The 22,406-nt window shown below is 36.2% G+C and overlaps 2 protein-coding genes across 5 annotated transcripts in view; one reads left to right on the forward strand and one right to left on the reverse strand.

Annotated features, from left to right (window-relative positions):
* LOC126920757 (autophagy-related protein 16-1) overlaps positions 1-22,406 on the reverse strand; it is a 607,999-nt gene that overhangs the window by 307,048 nt on the left and 278,545 nt on the right. The window lies entirely within an intron of this gene.
* Positions 1-22,406, forward strand: part of LOC126920756 (uncharacterized) — a 253,230-nt gene that overhangs the window by 225,073 nt on the left and 5,751 nt on the right. For both annotated transcript variants that reach the window (XM_050731506.1, XM_050731505.1), the window contains 2 exons: positions 6,719-7,055; positions 9,157-9,822. In XM_050731506.1, the coding sequence (XP_050587463.1) occupies positions 6,719-7,055; positions 9,157-9,822 (1,003 nt within the window). The remainder of the gene's footprint in view (positions 1-6,718; positions 7,056-9,156; positions 9,823-22,406) is intronic.

Raw genomic sequence — 22,406 nt, forward strand, 5'->3', positions numbered from 1 at the left:
ACCGTGGTTGATTTACGATTTTATTTAGTAAAGGTAGATATTTACAAACGATTTCGTTTCAACTACGGTATTCTCTGTATCAAAATTCTCGAGACATTTATGTCACCTGTGAAATATTTTTTAATCAAGAGCCCGAGAGAGAATCGGCTGCCTATTTCGCATAAAAGTCGGACGAATTTGATATTTCCAGGAAGCAGGCGAACAACGAGGTTTATTCCAGTGACGTATAGTTTTGATATACGTTTACGAGTAACGCATAAATGGAACGGTCGTTGTATGGTAGAGCATGGGCATACAATCTGGAGTTGATTAGTTTATTCCAAGCCGAGAAAAAATGGATGCAGATATGAAGCCGTTTCGGGTAGTTCGGTACAAAGAGCCGGGAATCGCCACTACCTTGTTTTTGCCAGACGATCATTAATATAACCGCTTATCCTCTCGGATTGTGTTCCGACGTCGAGTCGTGGGCGTAAAAAGGGACCACGAGGTTATAAAAGAGTAATGCAAATTAGCGTTTTTCAGCTCGTATACCGGTATACGAATGCCGGTGTGCACCATAAAGCGCAACACATGTGACGTGGAACAACGAATGTCGTATTGCACGGGATCAGTTATCCAATTCATAGTCGATCTGCCTTTTAGAACGTCTCCTCCTCGTTTCGCCCTTTATCGCCTATAGACTGTTAACTGATCAATTTAACTTTCGCAACGTTTCCTAGCACGGCTATTTTCGTCGAACTCTCCGCGGGCCAGATGACATCGACAAACGTAACGCAACGATGTTTCCACGTCCACAATATTTTATCGCTCCCGCAGGTTTGCGACGAAATTTTCCTCTTCGCCGCGACACGCCCGCGGAGATTTCATTGGTTCAGCTGGAAATATATGGTACTGTGTGTTCCAAGTGTGATCGAGGATAGAGATCGTTCGACTGCACGGTGAAGCTATAATCGTTTGCATTTTGATGCGCGAATTTGATTTTTAATAGACTGATCATTGGATATGATCTTTATAAACTAGTTCACCAGCTGGATACCTGCCATAGAAATCTTTTACGTCTATGCTGTGTGTGTCGTATGAAACGTTTTGAAATTTCATTAGCGCTGTTACGAGACACGATTGTCGTCACGACGTTGATCAAATTTAAAATCAATCTTAAAATGTATATAAAAATGACAAGATACACTATTCTTCTGGCAACTGACGCAGGAAAATTCGTTATATATCAAATTTCTGTTTTGTGTAAAAAAACAGAAGGAAAAGAAAGATTGATTCCATATTCATAACGACCTTCAAGCACGCCTTGAATTATCTACATTGAAAGATTTTTTTAGCTTCTTTCAAGTATAAGTTACGACGACGATTTCCAACATGTAATTTCAATTCTAAGCAGTCGAATAAAATAAACCCAGTAACAGAAATAAATAAAATACTAGTCGACCAGTACTGGTGTAACTAACACAAAAATCTTAAAAATTCTTAACGAAATATACGCATATCAAATAAAATCTGGTACTAAAACCATGTTTTTTAATTCAACGAAGAAATCGGCCTTTTTAATACCTGAAATTACGTGAAATCCTTGCGTCTCTAGATGGCACGACGCCGGACGGGCGCACGGGAATGCCACTCGTGGTGCAAGTAGGAAATTTTTCTTCGAAAAAATTGCGTCAGGAAAGCGGCTTAAATACCGGTAGAAATTCAATTACGGTTGACAAGCCGCAAGGACTGTGTACGCCGTAAATGGTGCTCGTTGCGTTCCGCTAAAATTACGAAGGGAAATGCGTCTCTAATGCTCAAACACGTAAAAAGTCGCCTTCTCTCCCTCTCTCTCTCTCTTTCTTTCTCGCTCGTCTTCGTGGGGATCTCACTGAATCGCATTTACTTATTCGATTTATTTATTTGACCCGACCCGGTTGCCAGCCAAGCTTCATCGCCTTCGTTCCTCGTTCGCGGCTGGATGGAAATTTAATGCAAGTTAGATGCGTCGAACACAGTCGATTCGTTTGTATTGAAACGCCTCGTCCTGCCGCGCGACGAATAATTTGAGATTCATCGAGATGCAGCGGGCCGAGTCACTTGTAATTCTTTTCCGTCGTTGCCTCCAGCGCAGCGGCGCGTTTCCACCGTCCTGACTCGTCTTACTCCGCCCCAACCGCCCCTGATCCGCGCTGTCTTTTTTGTCTCGCCATTTGTTCGAAATAGTCCCGGCGTGGAAAGATGGTAGGTGGAATTACGATTGGCGAACGGAGCACGGAATGGGAGCAATTGTCCTAGGAGCTGAAGCAAGAGGGAAACAGTTCGGCTGGAAAAAAAGGGGATGAGGGTGTGGTCGATAGAGGGGGGTGAAACGGCACGCCCGGACATCGCTCTGTCGAAGTTAACTTCACATTTAACATCTGCCTGGGAGGTTAAAATTTCCCTCGAGGTTTTAAGTCGTACGGCAACGGTATATCTTTTGCCTCGATTCGAGAAAAGAAAAATCAGTGGCGACTTTATCGTTCGAAGAGACGGTCGTTCGCTGGTCAACTTCTTGCTTATGCACAGAACAAAGAATAGATAACGCTAAATGACATTAAAAATTTGACTGTGCATTGAAATGTTTCATTATAGCGTTAATCAAATTTTTAAATGATTTATGAAACACACACATACAATGTGGATATGAAAGTTGTCTATGATAAGTGTTCGAATAATTTTGTGAACCCGTGTACATAGGAATTTCAAGAATTAAAAGGAAGATATTAAAAGAAGAGGATGTATTAAAAGTGAATTTCAAAGATGAAAAATCGAACTTAAAATTTTTTTAAATTTAATAAAATAAAATTTGATGGAATTTATGCAGCGTCTAATTTAAAGAATGTAAGTGTTACAGGTGATCTATAAATATCTATCTACTGCTATAAGAAGCCTCCGGTTTCTGCATACTTTTTGACATGTCTACAGAATGAATATTAAATTTCAAACAAATGCTCAAAAAGCAAATGATCCACAAACAGCTATATTAATTTCGAGTTCTTGAATTAACTATTGTACGACAAAATCGATAGATATAAGCGTACTTTATAAAAAACAGACGATTAGAAATTTTTAAAACATTTAGCAAGAAGTAAAATAAAATGACAAAACAAACAAAATCAAACCTACGTATATTTGAAAATAATAGCAGATTGACAGACAGACTTATGAAAAATGTATTCGTCGAAGGGGAAATAAAGAAGGCGTGTTTAATTTCTCCATTCGAATGGCAATATTGGTGGAGCGGCAATTTGCGCGAGGAAATATCGTTTGACGTTTCTATTAAAGATCGATGACGATCGGACCGATGCGTAGCCGCGCGTAAATCTTGTCGCGCCACAATCACAGACCGGATCAGCGAATCGGATAAAAGTAATTCGCGATAAAAGCGATTTCCCGAACCGCGTGCGCGGAATGAATAATAAACGCCGCTGGAACGCGCACATCGTGGTCCAATTATTCGAATCGCGAACAATTCTGCCGAAACTTGTTGATTTAACGAACAAACAGTCAACTAGATACGTCCGATTACGAAACCCTTCATTTCTGTTTGTGCTGTTTCATCAAACGATATCATTTGAATTTGATCAATTCGATTGTCACTGGATCGATAAAAACAGCGCAGCCACTGGCTTTCCGTTGAGACCACCGCGCAAACGATATGTTTGAGACGTCGCGTAGTTCTCTCAGTTAACTGCATTGTTCAACGACTTAGAGATAGGATTCGGGAGTTTCAATTGAGTTTTTCGTCGAAACGATTCACAGAAATGTTACGTCCCCGTTCTGAACTCTGTGAGAATACTTTCTAGCTTAAAACTAGTACTATACTATCATTCGATCTATCTACAATAGTATCCTAATAATAACCGTATAGCGAAATAAAAGTTGCCGAAACACTTAATTAAAAGAAAATTGATGGAACATTTTTATTAAAAATATTTGAAAACATTCTAAATCAGAATGAGTGGTATGTACCTTGAATTTGGTAGTTATTCGAATCCACTACACCTATTTGTGTTTAATTGAACATTGCGAAATTTTTTGTTAAAAAATATTCGAGATAAAAATGTGTAGAATGTTCAAGCGTAAACAACAACATTTTATAGTTAATTGGATTTACAATTATTTCAATCGTTTATACTTGGGCACCAGGCTCGATAGTCTTCTCTGAATTTTTTGACTCTGCTCTGTTTCTTTTTTTTTTTTTTTTTCATCTTTTCTCTAAATTTATATTAAAATTACTATCGACCGTAACATTTTTCTGTTCTATTAAATAACTTCACCTTCAAAGAATCAAGTCACTCAGAATACGGATTGCCGAGTTGATAAGGAACGTCTCGTTGGCAAATACGATAAAAAGAAGGTCTACGATAATCGCGAGACCTGCAGACGATTCGATTATACGTTCGACTCAATGGCGGCGTTTATCGCGACGAACCGCATAAGGGCGCGGTGATTTTTCGACTTGGATTCCCTTGGACGAGAACTCTGAGAATATTGAAATCATAACGTACCAGCCATGAATATTATTCAGGTCTTAAGGCAATATAATCCAAAATCGATCGAGCGACGTGGAATACATTTGGCTCTCTGCTGCTCACTTTGAACCTGATGTTCGAGGAATGAGAGAAGCATCAACGTTCTAACCTAACTTTAGGTGGAAGACGATGATGATTTAGTACTTCAACTTTTCATAATCGAAACTTTCAAATTTCTTTGCTTTTAGTTTGATATATTATCTATTCCATTCTATTATAATGGAAACCGTTTTATTTAACAATTATTTGTAAATTATTAGAAATATAATATAAAAGATGAAAGAGCAAAAAACATAAAAGACTACTCTACTCGACTAATTAAAATTGCATTCAAAATTAATTTCGAATCATATTTGAAGATAAAGGATTCAGCTATATAAAAATTTCGACAAAATTTGTTATTACTCGTATTCATAATTTGCAGGAATCAATTTTAATCATAAAAGTTATTCGTATTCCAATTATATCATATTACTATTAGTAGAAAATTTCATATTTTCATGAACACACAATTTAGGAAACAGAGCCTAATTTCTTATATGTACCGAGCATTTTCCTGAATATTTTCTATATTTATACATATTACCTGTATATCTTGTACATTTTTGCATCTGTAAATTTCCTAAAAATGCATAAACATTAGTGGCCTAATTAATGTAAGGTAAACAAGAATATCACTCTCCTTACTGCGTTTACATCTAAAATAGTGAAAAAGGGAAACTAAGGCCAAGCAATCAAAAGCTAAATGTCTTTACTTCCGGAGAACTATACGTTCATTACACGCAAGCATTAACGAACATGGACAAAAACGAAGAAGAGATGGGAAACTGCTTAGTTGACTCCTCTGTAAACGCTGGTAAATTAGTGTTTTCGCAGTTGAACTATGCACTATTACGGGGCACTATTACTAGCTAGCATGTAATAATTGCTTCGACCTACGGGCGCCAGGCGTCTTTGAAAAATAGAAGAAAACCCACTTAATACGCTCGTATATTTTACCGTGACACGTTTAGAGAGTGAGCGGTTCTAAACGCAATATTTCTGTTTCACGCCATTAAAGACGGGTTTCTTGTTGATTAAACGCGTCATAGAACAATTTCGCTTCGTTTTACATTAACAGTCACTGATCTTCCGAGAAATATTAGTGCCGAGTCATGTACAATAGCTCATGAAAGTATTCGAACATTTGTAAAAACATTTTATAAATATCTTATTTGTTGAAATTTTGAAATTTTATTAACGCTGTGATGAGATTCGACTATCGTGATTATGTATATTGCTGAAGTTTCAAACATATACACACAACATATTATTTAGTGCATGTAATGTGTTTTGCAGAAATCGTGAAATATTAATAAATTTCAACATTCGTCAGGACTATCGTTAACACTTTATTACGTTTTAAACTGGCTGTCCATATACTATACTGATTTTATATTAGATATGTTTGCAATAAATAATATTGTCTGCCAATAATATGATAATCGTGCCTCATCATAGTATTAGTTTCGAGATGTTTTATATAATACATGCAATATATGCATAAAAGTTTTCTATGACAAGTGTTGAAGCACTGTAATGCACTATAGATGCAACGTAATTGTGTCTGCGTTCATATAAGCGTTGTAGTTCGTTTTAAAGACAAATTTGCGAGAAGCTACAGTGATTCGTTCAATTTGTGCTGTCGCAATATTTGGGAACGTAAAGCTCGCAGTTTTGTGGAAATCCATTAGTTAGCTTCTATTACAATTTCCCCTATGGACTCTGTGATTCCGCTTTGCGTCATTGAAACTTAATATAGTTACACACTGTTTCATCGGAATCCGGAGGTTTGCTTTCTCTGTTACTTACTCCGGCGGTTTCATGTATTAATAGTCGCAGTAGCTTAATAGACATAGAAGGATTCTGGTCATTTTGTCAGATGTTGTGCAACAGGTCAATTCGTTTGACAGTTCGATGGAATACTGGGTTTTAGTGTGAAACACAGTCATTGAATATGGTTTGAAATGTCATTTCTAGACTAATGAAATTATTGATGCATTTGTATACGGATTTAGAAGATAAAGATCAAAATTTTAAGTGAGCATATTTCTTCTTTTTATTCGATATATTCAACATAGTCCAAGAAGTGGTAAAAAAATGTTTTTTTCTTTTTGTTTCAGATCTGCCAACTACGCAAATGCAACGAAACAGTGTGAGCTTTCAGACATGGACCGGTTAACCGTTGCAGGATCAAGCGCTTTCCAATCTGCTAAAGATTTTGATTATCTAGAAAACCACTGTGTGGACGAACCGGTGAAACTTTGTGAATTCAAGAAGCTGTCTGGGCGTATCTTGAAAACTGTGGATTCCGTATATCAAGATGTTGGCAGTGCAGAAGAATGCCGAGAACTTTGCTTGAACTCGCCATTCCGTTGCCATTCTTACGACTATGGCGACACTGGTGATATGGTGTGCCGTCTTAGCCATCACTCCAGAGCTACTCTTTCGGATATCCAGGTAAAATATTATGCCAAATTATTATTTCCTTGACAAATTATTTTCAAACAACCTTCACTTGGATTTCTGCAAATCGCATTTGTCATTGCCTCTGTATTCTGTATTGCACTGGACGAACAAAAGCTTGAGCAATGGCTTAATTAATTAACACCGCAACAACTCGCCATATTAATAGTAATATTGAACGTCTGATTGATCGTAACCATAATCATTAAGTATTTAAAACGATAGAATAAAAATTAAGCGAATAATATGGAGACAACTGAAGCTTAAAATAAATCCTACTTGGAACACATCTAACGATAATAAAATTTAGTACATCAACAAAGTATTAAATTTTTCTTCGACAACTAAATTTGTTTCATTTAAAATAAAGATACTAAATTAAACTAAAAAAAAAAAAAAAATAATAACATCTGCATCAAACTACATTTTAATTTTAAAGTTAATATTCTCAAAACTGGAACAGAATTGCTATTTTTTATTCAACCAAAATTTACAGCAGAATTTTTCTATTAGTCATTCATAAGAAGAAAAAAATAAATCGAGAACTATAACGCCACGTCACGTTTAATTCTCGCGGAACAACTGGCCGTTTGTTCGTTTGGTTCATGTTTAATAAAATGCTATTTCGCGACGTTCCTGCGCAATACCGTGGGACGCTGTTCGACAATGTGAGATTTCTCGTTACGTGAACTTACTTTAATTCATTTGGCACGACGAAGTAAAACAATTCAACGTCAATTCCGGGCATAGAATTCGCTTGGAAATCGTAGACCACACATTTCACCCGTTCTACCGTGCACCACGTACTCTTGAAAGGTCCGGTAGGGATTTTCTGTAAACGTGATTACATTGCACACGTGCAAACCAGGTCGAACAATTCGCCGAGAGCGCATTCATGGAAAATCGAGTTTCCATCGCAGATGCTTACCCTATCGAGCCTGTGGGTGGCTCTTCAGTTTGCGCATACGAGAGAACGGGTATCTCGTGGTCCTGAGAAAGTCAAGACAAAGACTTTTCTTCTCGCCAACCTGTTGAAGAATCGGTTCGCTCTATTTCCACTAGCGTTCTACTATGTCGAACTGAATCACTAGTACTTCTCCCTTTTTTTTTTTTTTTTTTTTTTTTATAATACGTATCGTAAATCGCGTCACGGTTCTTATCGCGTCTTTATTTCTTCTCGATTTGATATACGAGAAGTCCTTTAAACCGCAGGAAAGAAAGAAAGTCGTCCATTTTGCCATTTAGAAGGATGTATCGGTAATATAATATTGCGTGATATGTCACCATGGATAAAATATTGGAACGACCAGTGGTATTTTGGACGACGTACTCTGGCGACCTTCGGTCCCTTATTCGTGTCGTTAAAAAGAGCATAAACATTTAAACGTGGCAATTTGAAACTCGTTTCCTATATCATTACATGTCTTAAATAATACGTTATGGTAATTGTATAAAGAGGTAGTATCTCAGAGTTGATGCTATAATTTTGGTAATGAACGAGCAAAACCTGGCTTGATGCATTTAGCAATTTGTTAGGGGATAAAACGATAAACAAGAACACATTTGTGACAGTTTAAGTTCTGTAAATAGCAGGCAATTATAACACTGGTTAGCTATTCTAGTGGAAATATGCAAATTGTTATTACCCCATCGACACAGATTATCGTATTATCGAGAAGAATTGGCAAATTAGCATTACAAAATGACATACATATACTACTACACTTATGAGATAATTTACTCGTGGAACGTATATCACAAACCACCATGATTTTTGATATAAGATAAAAAAATGTTTTTGACCATGTAATCACTTAGTACATGTCAATCTCGTATTCGAATAATTTAAATATTCTACCATTATAGTCGACACAAAATTACAAAATTACGCATCTCCTATATCACATAAGAAGTTATGATACGTCAGGTTAGCGTATAACATTTAGTAATAAATACAATCTCAGGTGGTTCGAACATTTCAGTAGTGATACACTAAAGCATCATGAAGAAATAATGGATTAAATTACAAACAAACAACAGAACTAGAGAGGTCATGATATAATGATAACAAAGGAAAATTCATGTTTAATTTCAGGAACCTTATCTTGACGTGCCTGAGGGCTCAACCTACGAATTAAGCTCTTGTTACAACGTAACGATCGATTGCCGTGCCGGCGACATGGTGACAAGAATCCAAACGAGCAAATTGTTCTACGGCAAGGTGTACGTGAAGGGTTCGCCCAATTCGTGCGTACAAGACGTAAAGGGCGCCTTGGAATTCGAGTTACGAATGGCTTACGACGATTTGGAGTGCAACATCAGACAACAGGGTTTGGGCCGATACTTAAACGACGTGGTGATCCAACACCACGACACCATTGTTACCAGCTCCGATCTTGGTTTGGCTGTCACCTGTCAATACGACCTGACCAATAAAACAGTGTCGAACGAAGTCGATCTCGGTGTACACGGTGAAATAACGCCCGCGTTGTCCGAGGAAGTGATCGTCGACTCGCCGAACGTCGCCATGAAGATCACCGATCGCAGTGGAAACGAAGCCATCCCATCAGCCGAAGTCGGTGATCCGTTGGCACTGAAGTTCGAGATCCTCGACCCTAACAGCCCGTACGAGATCTTTGTACGCGAGCTAGTGGCTATGGACGGCGTGGACTCCAGCGAGATAGTCTTAATTGACTCGGATGGCTGCCCCACCGATCACGTCATCATGGGTCCGCTCTACAAGTCCGCTACCACCGGCAAGGTAAGTTCCAGGCTAATGGTTATCATTTATCGTTAGCTGTAGCGCGATGTGAACCACAACGGCGCCACCATAAGCACGCCAACTTCTCGGTAGAGACTTTTTAACGAGATCGTAAACGGTTACGTACGGAATTAGTTTCTTTTTTCTTTCTTTTTTTTTTCTCTTTTTTAAGGAACACGTGTCTCGTTACCGTCGACACTCTTTAATGGTTTCGATCAAGCTTTTACTCCGCAAAAAGAAAATTGGGTGCTTCGAACGTATTCATAGAGCTGTTTATGGAGCAATAAGAGTTTATTATAGAGCGAATGCCAATACAAGTGGAGCTCCATCTATCTGAACATGACGAAGGACACGTATTCACTTCGTATAATAGAATTCTTGTAATATGAGGTCAAGAAATTTTCTCCCCTATCTACTAGTACTTGTCATTCACACGATAAGAGTTCAAATCGAGGGACTTAATCGACGGATCTATTTAAAAGGCATTAATTAAAATTTCGTTTCAAATAACGTCCGAACTACTAAGTCAAAAAATATAAAGTTCGCAAATTACAAGTTCTGACATATTCTGTGCAACAGCTGAATTTGTTTAGCTATCGCAGGATCACGTTAAGTCCCGATCAACTTAAGCGTTCCGAGGAATCCACTATCCTAAAAATCCTCTAAATAACTTCTTTCAAAAACATTGTCGTCACGTAACACGATCATAAATCACTTAATACGACGTCGTTAATGAAACCACTAAAGACTACGAACGATACGTAACCAAGGAAGTATATGTTAGATAAGACTAGAAGACATCAGCTGTCACAACAAGAACTGTTATTACTCGCGTCGGTTTCAAGATGTTTGTAATTCCTCCTACACGTGTTTCTCGGAGTTAATGATAAAAACGGGGATAAAGACCGATTCTAATGTGACGAACATAGCGAGTCAGTCAACAAGGCAACTAATAGAGATGCTTGGTATCGATAATGTCGATACTTGGCCAACGACCGTTATAGGAACTTGTGTTACGTTGTTTCGCGTTCATAGGTACATTATATAAGGGTTAGAGGAAGGAAAAGGGGAGGGTTGGAAGAAATTGCGAGTCAACCAGTCAGTCCGACTGCATGCTAATCAATCACTCAAACGGATTTTACGACGGGAAGCAATTTGCTCGCGCCATAACAAGTCGTGCTATGGATGCACCGCCGCGCTGTCTTAGCTATAGCGCCGCATGATGCGTTGATAACAGCTTCGGGGGCTCGTTATTATTTTCACCGTGTAATGCTAGCTGTCGTCTGAAAATTTGGAAAGCAAACAGCTCTTCGTCACGGTTGACGTAGAACATGATACATGGGCATGTTATAAACGCAATTGTGCCTGCAAATTGGCAAGAATACTTGGTTATGCAGACAGCTTCTGATGAATGAAATACGTTACAGCGAAGTAAAAATTATTTGGTAATAAACAGACTGTGAATTTTTATACATTTATGAGCGTACTAATTATAGTACAATTTCCTATGTACGTTCCGTTTTTGAATTATATTCGTAAAAATATGAATTTACATAAATATTCAGTCCAGTAATAAAATAATTGTAATAGTACGAACACGATAATTTTCTACTATAATTCTCATTCCTGATTCATTCAAAGATTCTCTTCTAGCTTCTCAAGTTTTTCCTGTGATTAAACTAGTGATGAATATTCGTATCTTAATTTGTAAATAATTCAAAATTTTTCTCTATTACGAAGATAACATGGAGATCATTATAATTATAGTATAGGACTGCCCACTATAACTATGTGGAAGGAAGATTTTATTGTTTCGTGGAGACAGAACGTGTAAAACAGATAGTAAGGTAGTGACGACGTAAATAAAACTCCCTCGGGTTACCTGGGCCCATGTATTTCACTTACGAGTTAATGCAATATCACTTACCATATACCCTAGAGATATTTCCATTTTGATTTCTGCTTCTAAAGAAGGGAGAAATAAAGAACGAACGTTATGAAAATCAGGATCGTAAATTGCTTATTTTCCATTTTTTTCCTTCATATGTTATATTAACGTTGATAATATTTTACTCTCATATAAGAAAAAGTCCTTCCACTAACATGTCATCGTTTAAAAGAATTCTATGAACAGTTGCAATTTTGAATGATAAAATTGCAGAATTTATCTTCCTACGTAAATCGCCGAAATTTTTTTAAAAATTAACGGAAGCTAACGAAGATTCTCTCGTATTCAAGAATTATTAAACGTTCGCTGAAAATAAATCTTCGTTCGACGTTTTGTTAAATTTCTCAACATATTTACAAGATGTTAAGGTATAAATAAAGTACGCGAAGGGAAAGGGGAAATATTGGATATGCTTCGATGTAGGTATCAAGACGTTGATCAATGATCGTACCACGCCCACTAACCAAATGGATGACATTATCGATGTAACAACGATTCAGACATTCGAGCGTGCATGTTATGGTGTCAAAACATCGCTGAATCATCGGCGAGACGTAATTCCACGCGTGGAGTGCAAAATCTCTCGAAGTGTCAGCGAACTGCAAAGAATAAATTAATTTCGTAATAACATTACTACCACGGTGAATCGCCATAGAATTTGCCCATTTACCCACATCACAGATCACGCATCGTAGAAACTCATTTGCATAATCTAAAAATTTTCACCGCTGTACGTATCAACCCTCTCGCTTAAGTATTATTTATCGTTCACCTCGTTTATTCCCCTATTTCTCTAACGAAATGCATTAATCATCGAAAGATTCTGTTATTAAATTCGGTTTAATGAAATAGGACGTTAAGTAGAATAAACGTACGTACGAGGTACGACACTCGAAATTAATTATAGTAATCAATTACATGCAGAATTTATATGATCTTGAAAATGTAAGGTATAACGTAATGAATCCTTCAGCAAATTGCAAATTTCAATTATACTCATCGACCGCTTGTTATGATTTTATATTGGACGTCAGATGAAAAGCTTCTTGAAAATAAAACACCAGAAAGATGATTCGCCTTAATCATCAAGAATGATGGCGCATAACTGTCTTAACATGATGTGAGAGATCGTTCTCTCCAGTAATGATCATTCCTTCCTCATGAGAAAGCGTAAAATTAGCCCCGCGATCGTGTTGACGGAGGAAGGATACAATTTGTTCGACAGAGCTAGATACCTAGGGAATGTTACAGCTGGCCGCTAACCATATTGGATAAATTGAATGTAACATATAGCAAATCTACCTTAGAAAATTAGAAACATTAGGTGCTTTAGACAGATCAAGAACACAAAGTAAATTAGATGGTTCGGGCGTCTAGATAAATCTATTATTTTCGACTAAACTTAAAATAAATTTTACGTATAATATATAAAGTCGCTTCTTTAAGACTTTCTTTTAGAGAATTTACCTATAGTTTTGGTTAGTGTAATTCTCGTTTCATGATATAATTCGTTCGCGAAGTATCAAATATACGATATAATATAATATAAAAGATAAGGTTTAACAAAGAAGGAACCTCAAAATCGGTCTGCGAGGCAATAAATTTTCAGATGCAGTAGATTTCAGCTCGTTAACTTTTCGCTGTATGAATAGCCAGGCTATTCGTTAAAAATTAAAGCCGCATCGACGAATAATGACATACGACTATCTTAACGACGTGAAAGATTATTCGTCCAATAATGATCGTTCCTTCCGTGTGTGCCGCATAAGGAAGCACAAAATTAGCTCCGGGACTCTTGCATTAGTACGTGGAAGACGGTCGGTGTTCGCGAGCCCGAGCATCATTAATTCTTGCAAATTTTATCGGCATCCGATCGTCGCGTAAGATAAGAAACTTCACACGTCGTATGATTTAAGAGGTAGCCGTCATAGTCACGAATGATTTCAAGTTTTCTAACCACGATATAATTATGCTCCTTAAGTGAAGTTCGCGCGTACGAGATCCATCCGGCCCGATAAGCTCTTGAACCTTCGCCATTTTTTCCAATCGCTCCGAGTTCCTCATCAACTCGCGCAAATCTACCGATCGCCTCCGATAAATTAACAGTGTTCCACGCTTGCTAACGTTATGTAACCGAAATTTTTATCAAAGTGTTCAATTATCTTGGCGAAGCTGTCTATCGATCTTTAAGGTAGACGTGGATGATGAATCGCGCTGCCGGATAAACGTGATAATGTTTATTTAAACAGGAAAGATAACAGAGAGAGATTTTATACAGTGGAATAGCGAACGAAGAGAAACGAAGTACCTATATAGTTTAACCTCAAATATATGGTATTCCGATATTTTGCTATATACTTCATGATTTAGCAGGCATATAATATTTATATACTGAATTATATTCGAAAGTATTCATATTATTAAAGTAAACTAATAGAGATGTTTCCTTTGTACGCGAAGAAACTGTTAGTAATCTGAAATTTTGTTGTCTGATTATTTCTAGGACTCGAATATGTCATCATAATTGTTTTATTAACAATATCTATTATCTTTATAATACGATTTTAATATACGGAAATCAAATAGATCTTATTAAGTTATCTTTCTATAGTCTCGTGATACATAAATTAACAGTTTCAAAGTATTTTATCATATTTAGAAAAGTCATGGATTCAAGGGTAAAAGATAGTAGTATTTTGCTAATTTTTCATTATCGTATTATACGAACAGCAGAACATCTGATTCCTTCCCGAACGTCTTAAAGATAAAAGTTCAAAATTCTCCTTTAGGATAACTTCTGAGTTTTATTACCAATTGTTTCGTATTATCAAAGCAATGGCTAATGGTTCACAGTAAATCTCACTTCATCGATTTCGAAGAACACGTTCACCGGTTTGAAGGTTGAACGTCCTACGAGATCTTGTACGCGATTGATGCTTCGGCTGTCGACGAGTAAAACAAACGGATCGTTACGATATAGTCGCAGGTAGAAAGAAGAATGCAAGGATGGGGGTAAGGGGGAAGGGGGGAGAACAAGGGGCATACCGCCTCGTTAACTCTTCGTTCCACATCATTTGCTCGCGCGGGTGCGGGCGCGCCACGGAGCAATATCGCTTTATTAGAAAGTAATAACAGTCCCGGCTTGAAAGAAGGAGCAAATTTATATCCGCTAATTCAGGAAAGATGCGGCACATCGAGATATATCACCGAGTCGTGTACACCCTTGACACCCCTCCTCTGGCTGAGAAAGAGAAAGAGAAAGAGAGAAAGAGACCCGTTCCATTCGTACCATGATCTCGTCCCGCGCCGATTCCACAGATCACGCGAGCTAACCTCATTTCCTCCCGAGACTTGTCCAAGTAACGAGGCCTGGATCTACGAATAGCTGCTTGTACGTGCCCCCTCGTACACAGGAAATTACAATTCGTGGAACAAGAATCTGACTAGAAGAAGCCCCGCGAATAGCCAGACAGCGCTACATGGACACTTGTGATAGTCTTCCGAGTACATAGAGTGTTGCAAGAAACGACTCGAAGACTTTGTCAGCTTATAACGCTCGTTGAGAAGGAAAATATGTAACGTCCAAGCTACTAAGCTTCGATGGATAGCTAAACATAATGTGGACGTAGATGACTATAATGAAAGCGGTACGGTAAAAATAGATTGCCATTTGTAGAGATAGTGGCGAATTTATTCTTGAGCAGAATGTTTATAATTTGCATAAGTATTTATGTTGAGGTAGAAACTTGAAACACTCGTGTATTAAGATATAACCATTTAGGTTTTATCATGCCTTGAACTGTGATGGGTGCATCTATAGATAGGAAATATTTACGATACGAGGAAAATATCAGAGTGCCCTGTGCAGTCCAATAATTGGAACAAGAGTTTCTAACGCGCTGCGCATATAGTATATTAATTACATTACTATCGTAATAAAATACAATAGTAATTTAGCTAGAAGCGCCTCGTCAATTTTTAGATACATAATAAAAATTAGAGTTTGAAAATCTAAGTGCTAATCGAAATAAATCCTAAAATTATACCTTTAACGGAAAATATCAAACATTGGTCTTCGCATTTATAGTAATAAATAATCTCTTTCTTGAGTAAACAGCTGCTGAAACAATTTGAAGGAATTCTTGATGAAAAAATGACGGATGTAGTTTTTTCTAAAGGATCGTTGCTTAAGAATGCGTTAAGTGGCTGATTTTTATTGTATTGCTCGAACAAAGAGTCGTATACTTATCATGTTAACCATGGAACTAGGTTTTCCCAGACTACGAGTGAGTCCGATTTTTTTTTTCGCTTTATCCATTCAACGACGTAACGTTACTCGTTAATAATTTCCGTTGCTTTTTACGGGCACAGAATTGAACGGAGGAAAGAGGGATCATTAACGCATAGAATGGTTGATTAAAGCCGTGGAAGAGATAGAATTGGAACTTTAGGATCAGTGAGAGACGAACGTCGAGACTAACAATTATAAGGATCGTTAGAAGCGTGTACGTTAAAGTAAAATAAGCGAATGAATTATTCGGTGAGAAATAATAAAGTATGTAGGAAGAATGCATAATATAAAGGAAAAGGACATTCCACAAAAGTATTTGAACAGTCAATTATTCATTATAAGATTAAGCTCCAAATTTAATGAAATTATCTTCACGCATTAATTTTATATTTAAAACCAGTATTCACAGTGTACAATAATTTTTTATCAAGCGTATATTTACAGTAAATGTATGCTATAATTCTATAGTATATTTACAGTTGGCTTCTAATTTCTATATTTATATCTTCCGGATTGTATCGATATAATCACAATAGTCGTATTTCTTACTTGGAATTTCGTACTTGGAATACATTTATGAAACATTTGAATGTGTAGAAATATTCATATAGCGTATACAGAATAAGCAATATGCAAAACCATAACATTTTCAAGCCAAACTCTTTCAAACTGATATTTAGAAAGTGAAATAAATTTCTATTCAAGTTTCATTTCTCTAATTGTGCCCATGTATCTGTATAAAAACCACAGTCTACTCGCTACAATATCAATGAAATTTTAAAATATATTCATAAAGGTTTTCTATGATAAATGCTCAAATATTTTCGTGCATGAAAACTCCTGGAAACCACGAATTGCCGCCTGTGAACTTCTCACTAACTAGATAGCAGAACAACTTTTCACCCAAATAAACACACTGAGTTGAAACAAAAGAAAAAGAAGAAAAGGATAAAAAGAAGATTCTCTTATGAAAATAATCCTTCCCCTGATACCTCCCCCCCTCTTTTACGGCCTTCTATGACGTGAAATGTTGCAGCACAGAAGAACAGTGGCAATCTTGTTAATTATAAATGCTTATTACAAAAAGAGTGAAAGAAAATAGGATATTAAAAAAAGATTGTGTTTAATATTTTCTATTTTATTTCAAACAAGATAAAAGCTTGAGAACAATACATTAAACAAAAAAACTCTCATTATCTCTAAAATTTAAATCATCATTTAAAAAAGAACATTTCCTGCCAAATTATTAATATATAGGGTATTTCACATAACCTGGCAAAGTCATAGCTCTAGATCAACAGAACATAGACAAAAATTTTATTAGTCAAAATCGTATGATTTTGAATGACGCATGAAAGATTACCTCAAGATTGGAAATATTTAAAAAATGTTAAGCTCATCTTTATGTCTTTTAAGCTGAATTATAAACTAACCGATGTATTTGTTTTTATTCTCTATGCAAAGATATTAAGTCACTTAGCTCTGAAAATTCTTAGTTGAAAATATATTTAAAGCTTAATTTTGCGAAACTTCAGAAAGAAAACATAAAGCAGTAGTATGGCAGTTACATTTTCCTCATTTAATTTTATCTTTAATTGCTTTGAAACTGTTTTTTCATTTACTTGCCTGGAACGTCTTGTATACATAGTGAATAATACAATACACACATATATTCATAATATGATAATTGAAAAAATCCCATGAATATCATCAGAAGGTTTAATTCATTTACTCGATGAGATTACCCATCGATGATTCGCTTCCTTTATTTGTAACCTTCAGTAATTTGATTAACCTTGAAATAGCGAGAAATACGAGGCATAGAAGAAACACTCGGTTGGACCTGAAAGGCCTGGCAAAAGGATTCGTCTCGTCTAACTAGGAATTTGCCAAAAGTCGGGTTTTCCGGTATGTCTGTCACGTAGCCAAGCCACGGTACCGGGGCTCTTCCATTTCACAACCGGTTTGAATGAAATTGGAAACATTTCTCAGCCGCCACACTCGCTTCTCTGTGTAGACACTGGTATAAACGTACAATATACAAGGTATTTCGTGACATATGAGTCCTACTTTGAGCGTACGTTTACGAATTAAAAGCAAACGTCTTCAAATTTTGGTTAATTTTTCCAGTTAGATTACTATTTGTTTCTGATCGTAAAAAGTAATATGCAAATTTAAATAGGAATTAAATAAGTTGGATGCAACAGTACTTCCATTAATATGATTCAAAACTCTCTGAGTTGCCTTTCGGGTAAAATATACACCTCTTTTCCATCGTATTTTCCCTGTTTTCTCGTTTTTCATTGTTTATGTAAGTAGTACCTCTACATAGAACATTTCAACAAGTTAGTTTTCTATTCATGTTAAAAAAAGGATAAGAAGCAAGATTATACAGATATATGCATTTAAATTTTAAGTTTTTAAGTGTTGTTAAGATAATTCTTAACATATTCGTAATATGTCCTTGTTTTGTTAAATGTGTTAAACCAATTATTTAATCTGGAAGAATATCTCACAATAGTTGTTTAATCTAGACATCCATTATTTCGCAAATCTTTTAAATACATAGGCAAGAAGATAATAATAAAGCACATTATGCATTCTCTAAATTCATGCTTAAATGAGGAAAAAAAGTTATTTATTTTAATACTATATTAAAATATAAAGCAGAACATATAACAAAACTATAATTAGATTCAGACAGAAAACTTCACTGCTATTTAGCCTGGACGGTAATTCATTATCATTATTTCACCTACACATCCTAAATTTTGCTAATCTCTAAATAGTTAACCAATTTTCAAATTTATCCCCAGACAAGCCAAAAAGTATTACTTCAAAGACATCGTAACCAAATAAAGAGTGACGAAACAGCAATTCTAACTCAAGAGTAAAAATCCACTTTCCCAAATTACATTCGCGAATAAAACTACACATAGCGATCCATTTTAGCATACTGTCTCAAACTAATAGGATGAAGGATCAAGCGGAAGCGAGGACGAACCTGTACCTCACCGACGCGAAGTGATCCACGGCGTGGTACATTTATGACAGCTCCGTCTACTACGTTTTACGGGAGTACTGTCATCACTCTCGAGTTCGCTACTAAACGCAGTCGTGGTCGATGTCACGTTCGTCGACGGTTGCCGTGTATTCCGGTTGGTAAGGGACGTAGAAACAGCCCGTACCAGATGCCGCGGATACACCGTGCACTTCTTTCCTCGCGTTTTACTGACCTTCGTTCTCTAAGGCTTTCCGCCGGGCTCTCAGCGTCGGCTGACATGGAGTTAATAAAGTTCCGCTCGTTCCGCGAGACGCGTTCGCCAAAGAAACAGCTAAATGAAGCTGTACGTGGAATGAAGCATATTTTAATGTCTTACTTCTTACCCCTCCCGGAACCCTCTACCCCGATAATGTACGTGCTCGGTGTGTAAATACGGTGAACTTGGTAATGCGCCGCAGAAACCAGTTTCAAAGGAGCACACGCGCGTGGCGCTAAGCGCTTTATAACTAAAACCGATCGTGAATCGTGGAACGCGATTTCCAGTTCGATGAGGAATCAGTAAAAGTGAACGAAACAACCGATGAAACGAATTGATTTCCTATAGCGCCACAGATTAAACGCTTAGTAACGATAGGGAGCGAATAATGATACGCGAGACTGACGTATTTTGTTGAGTTACTTAAGAATTTTATGGAATAAAGGAGGAGATAGGAAGTTTCTGTAATTAAAAAGCGAATACGAAAGAGTTTGGTTTCAAATAGCATGCTTTGCATCGCTTATTATTTTTAATTGGAATAAATAGAAGTTTTCTTTTATTAGGGTTATTAATAAACGATCTGTCTGAACCTTCTTGAATAACTGAAATAATATTACTAGTGAAACTTTAAAAGTCACAAGTTGCAAGTTACTTTGAACTACAGTAACAATATTGCTGATCACGTGAATAAAATTTATAACTCGTCGATTCGTTCTTTAGTTTTCGTCCGTTATAACATATTTCTGTGTGACTAGTATATATTAGGTTGTCCGAAAAGTTTCTTTCGTTTTATAAGATGATGATAATAGATGAACAACAATTTCTGTTTTATATTATTTTGTTGAGTTAGATATGATCCATTTTATTCTATTTATATTATTATGTTCGTGCATAATTCAATAAACTGATATAAAACAAAAAACATTGTGGGTCTACTATTTTCTTATAAAACGAATGAAACTATTCGGACAACCTAATAATATATTATTAATCCTTAGAACGAAGGGCAATAAATATTAACGGCATGTTAAATAAAGTACGTAGAAAGAAAGATGTAAGTAATGAATTCTTATCGTCGACAGGCTAACATTATCGAAGCAGTTTGACACTACCGACGAGTATAAAACATCTAAAAGAGAAAAGAAAAATTCAAACGGAGGATCCTAGGTACAGATGCTATTAATATCGAAATAGTTTCAATCTCTGGAGACTGGAAATTTTGTAACGACATAAAATCAGGGTAGCTAAATTGTTTTCCATCGCATAATTCTGTAATTGTCGTTATATGACTTTAGCTCTTAAAGAAGAAAAAAATGGGGACGCAGCTGGTATAAGGTGCGAAAACCAGTTTGCCACGATCTTCTATGACGCACATTGCGTGCGACGAGGAACGCCTGTACGTGTTATACGATACCTGTGTTCTACAACGCTTTCTGATTTTTTTATCAGCACGCGAACAAGGGCGAACGTAATTTCAGTGGACGCCCCGTAATTGACGGGATATTGAAATACTTTGACCAGAAGCACCTTACGTACGAGTTACGCCGGAGATAAATGGTTTTACCTTTCATTCGAAGAAACTTGATTGAATATCGATCGAGAAAGTGCAAGCGTATGGAAATTGAATAAGTTCAAAGACCATAAACGGAGTGTTCGAGGAAATGTTCGGCAGATTTTTCAAATATTTTTCATTTCATCAAGTAGTTTCTAAAATCCTTCGTTTTTAATAAGTTTATTCATTGCAGTGATTTCTTTTAAGCGAAATTCATTTTTTGAGACTTAATTATCCTCTTTCAATTTTTGAGATTATCATTTCACACATCATCCTGAGCGAAATCACGTAAAATTGTTACAACTCCGTTATCTCCTTATTGAAGCCCGTAAGGTACACAATGTAGGACATACATCTTTCACAGACGTTTCTCCAATCTAATTACTACATTCTTGAAAATATTATTTTATTGTAGTATATACCACGCATTAAAGAATTGGGGTATCCTTGTGTTTGGAAATTTTATGTATCAAAAAATGATCAGAAACCTACTAATTAGATGTTAATTACAAACAAAGATAAGGGCTGTATTAATTGTAGACTTGTTGATTACAGTTTAACGTTCTTTACGTTATAAAGATAATATTTCGAAGCTCCACAATACATGTGTCGTGTCGTAAAATCGATGTTTGATGACATCGTAATTCGTCTATTGTACTAGATGAAAGCCATGAAAATTATGAAACATTGTGTTGTATTCAGTGAAGAAACAATTTAAGTTCACAATGAAGAATGAGGAGAAAGAAATGAACGCGGTCGTCAGTGCTTAACAGCATCCAGGCTATTTCTATGAATGGTAAATTGCATCAGAATACGCAAAAGTCTTTGTTGCGTCCGAAGAAGTTATTTGACACAGCTGTTGACGTATTATCTTAATGATGAATAACGGCACAAAACAATTCCTCACGTGACTTGCAAATCCTCCGGAAGTACAGCATTTTTGCCCCCTTGATTGTTTTCACAATTCAGAAAATCTTCAACGGTTCACGCGTACATATATCTTGATCTATTTTGACAACCGCGAAAATTTTGCGGAAGAAAAGGGATATATTCTACGGAACTTCTCGAATAACAATTTGAAATTAATTGTTTGACTGCGGATTTTTATACAGTTTCATGTTTTTAGAAATAGAATGATAGGAATGAAACCTACGTTAATCTGTTTTGCTTATTAAAAATTATAACGATTATTCCACTTTGAATATTATATTCGTTTCATGCATTTTTGCAACTTTCGATTCATTACAAATGCATAAAAATCCGCAGACTATTAATTACATTAACAATTAATTTATTATAAAATGAAAGTTTTCATCATCTTTTTATAAGATATCTGATTATTGTCTTAATACCTCAACGTAACAGGTTCACTTAAGTTTGTCTGTAGTTGACCAATCTCTATAATATTTTATTTTAATCCATATCATGTAAAATACAGAATACAAATTAAGGTAAAATACCTTTCGACTCATACAAAAATACTAATTGAGAGTTAAACTAATCTTTCGCACTCTACCTCTAAATTACCATTAT

The sequence above is a fragment of the Bombus affinis genome, chromosome 9, assembly GCF_024516045.1.
Source record: "Bombus affinis isolate iyBomAffi1 chromosome 9, iyBomAffi1.2, whole genome shotgun sequence".
Taxonomy (NCBI): Eukaryota; Metazoa; Arthropoda; class Insecta; order Hymenoptera; family Apidae; genus Bombus; species Bombus affinis.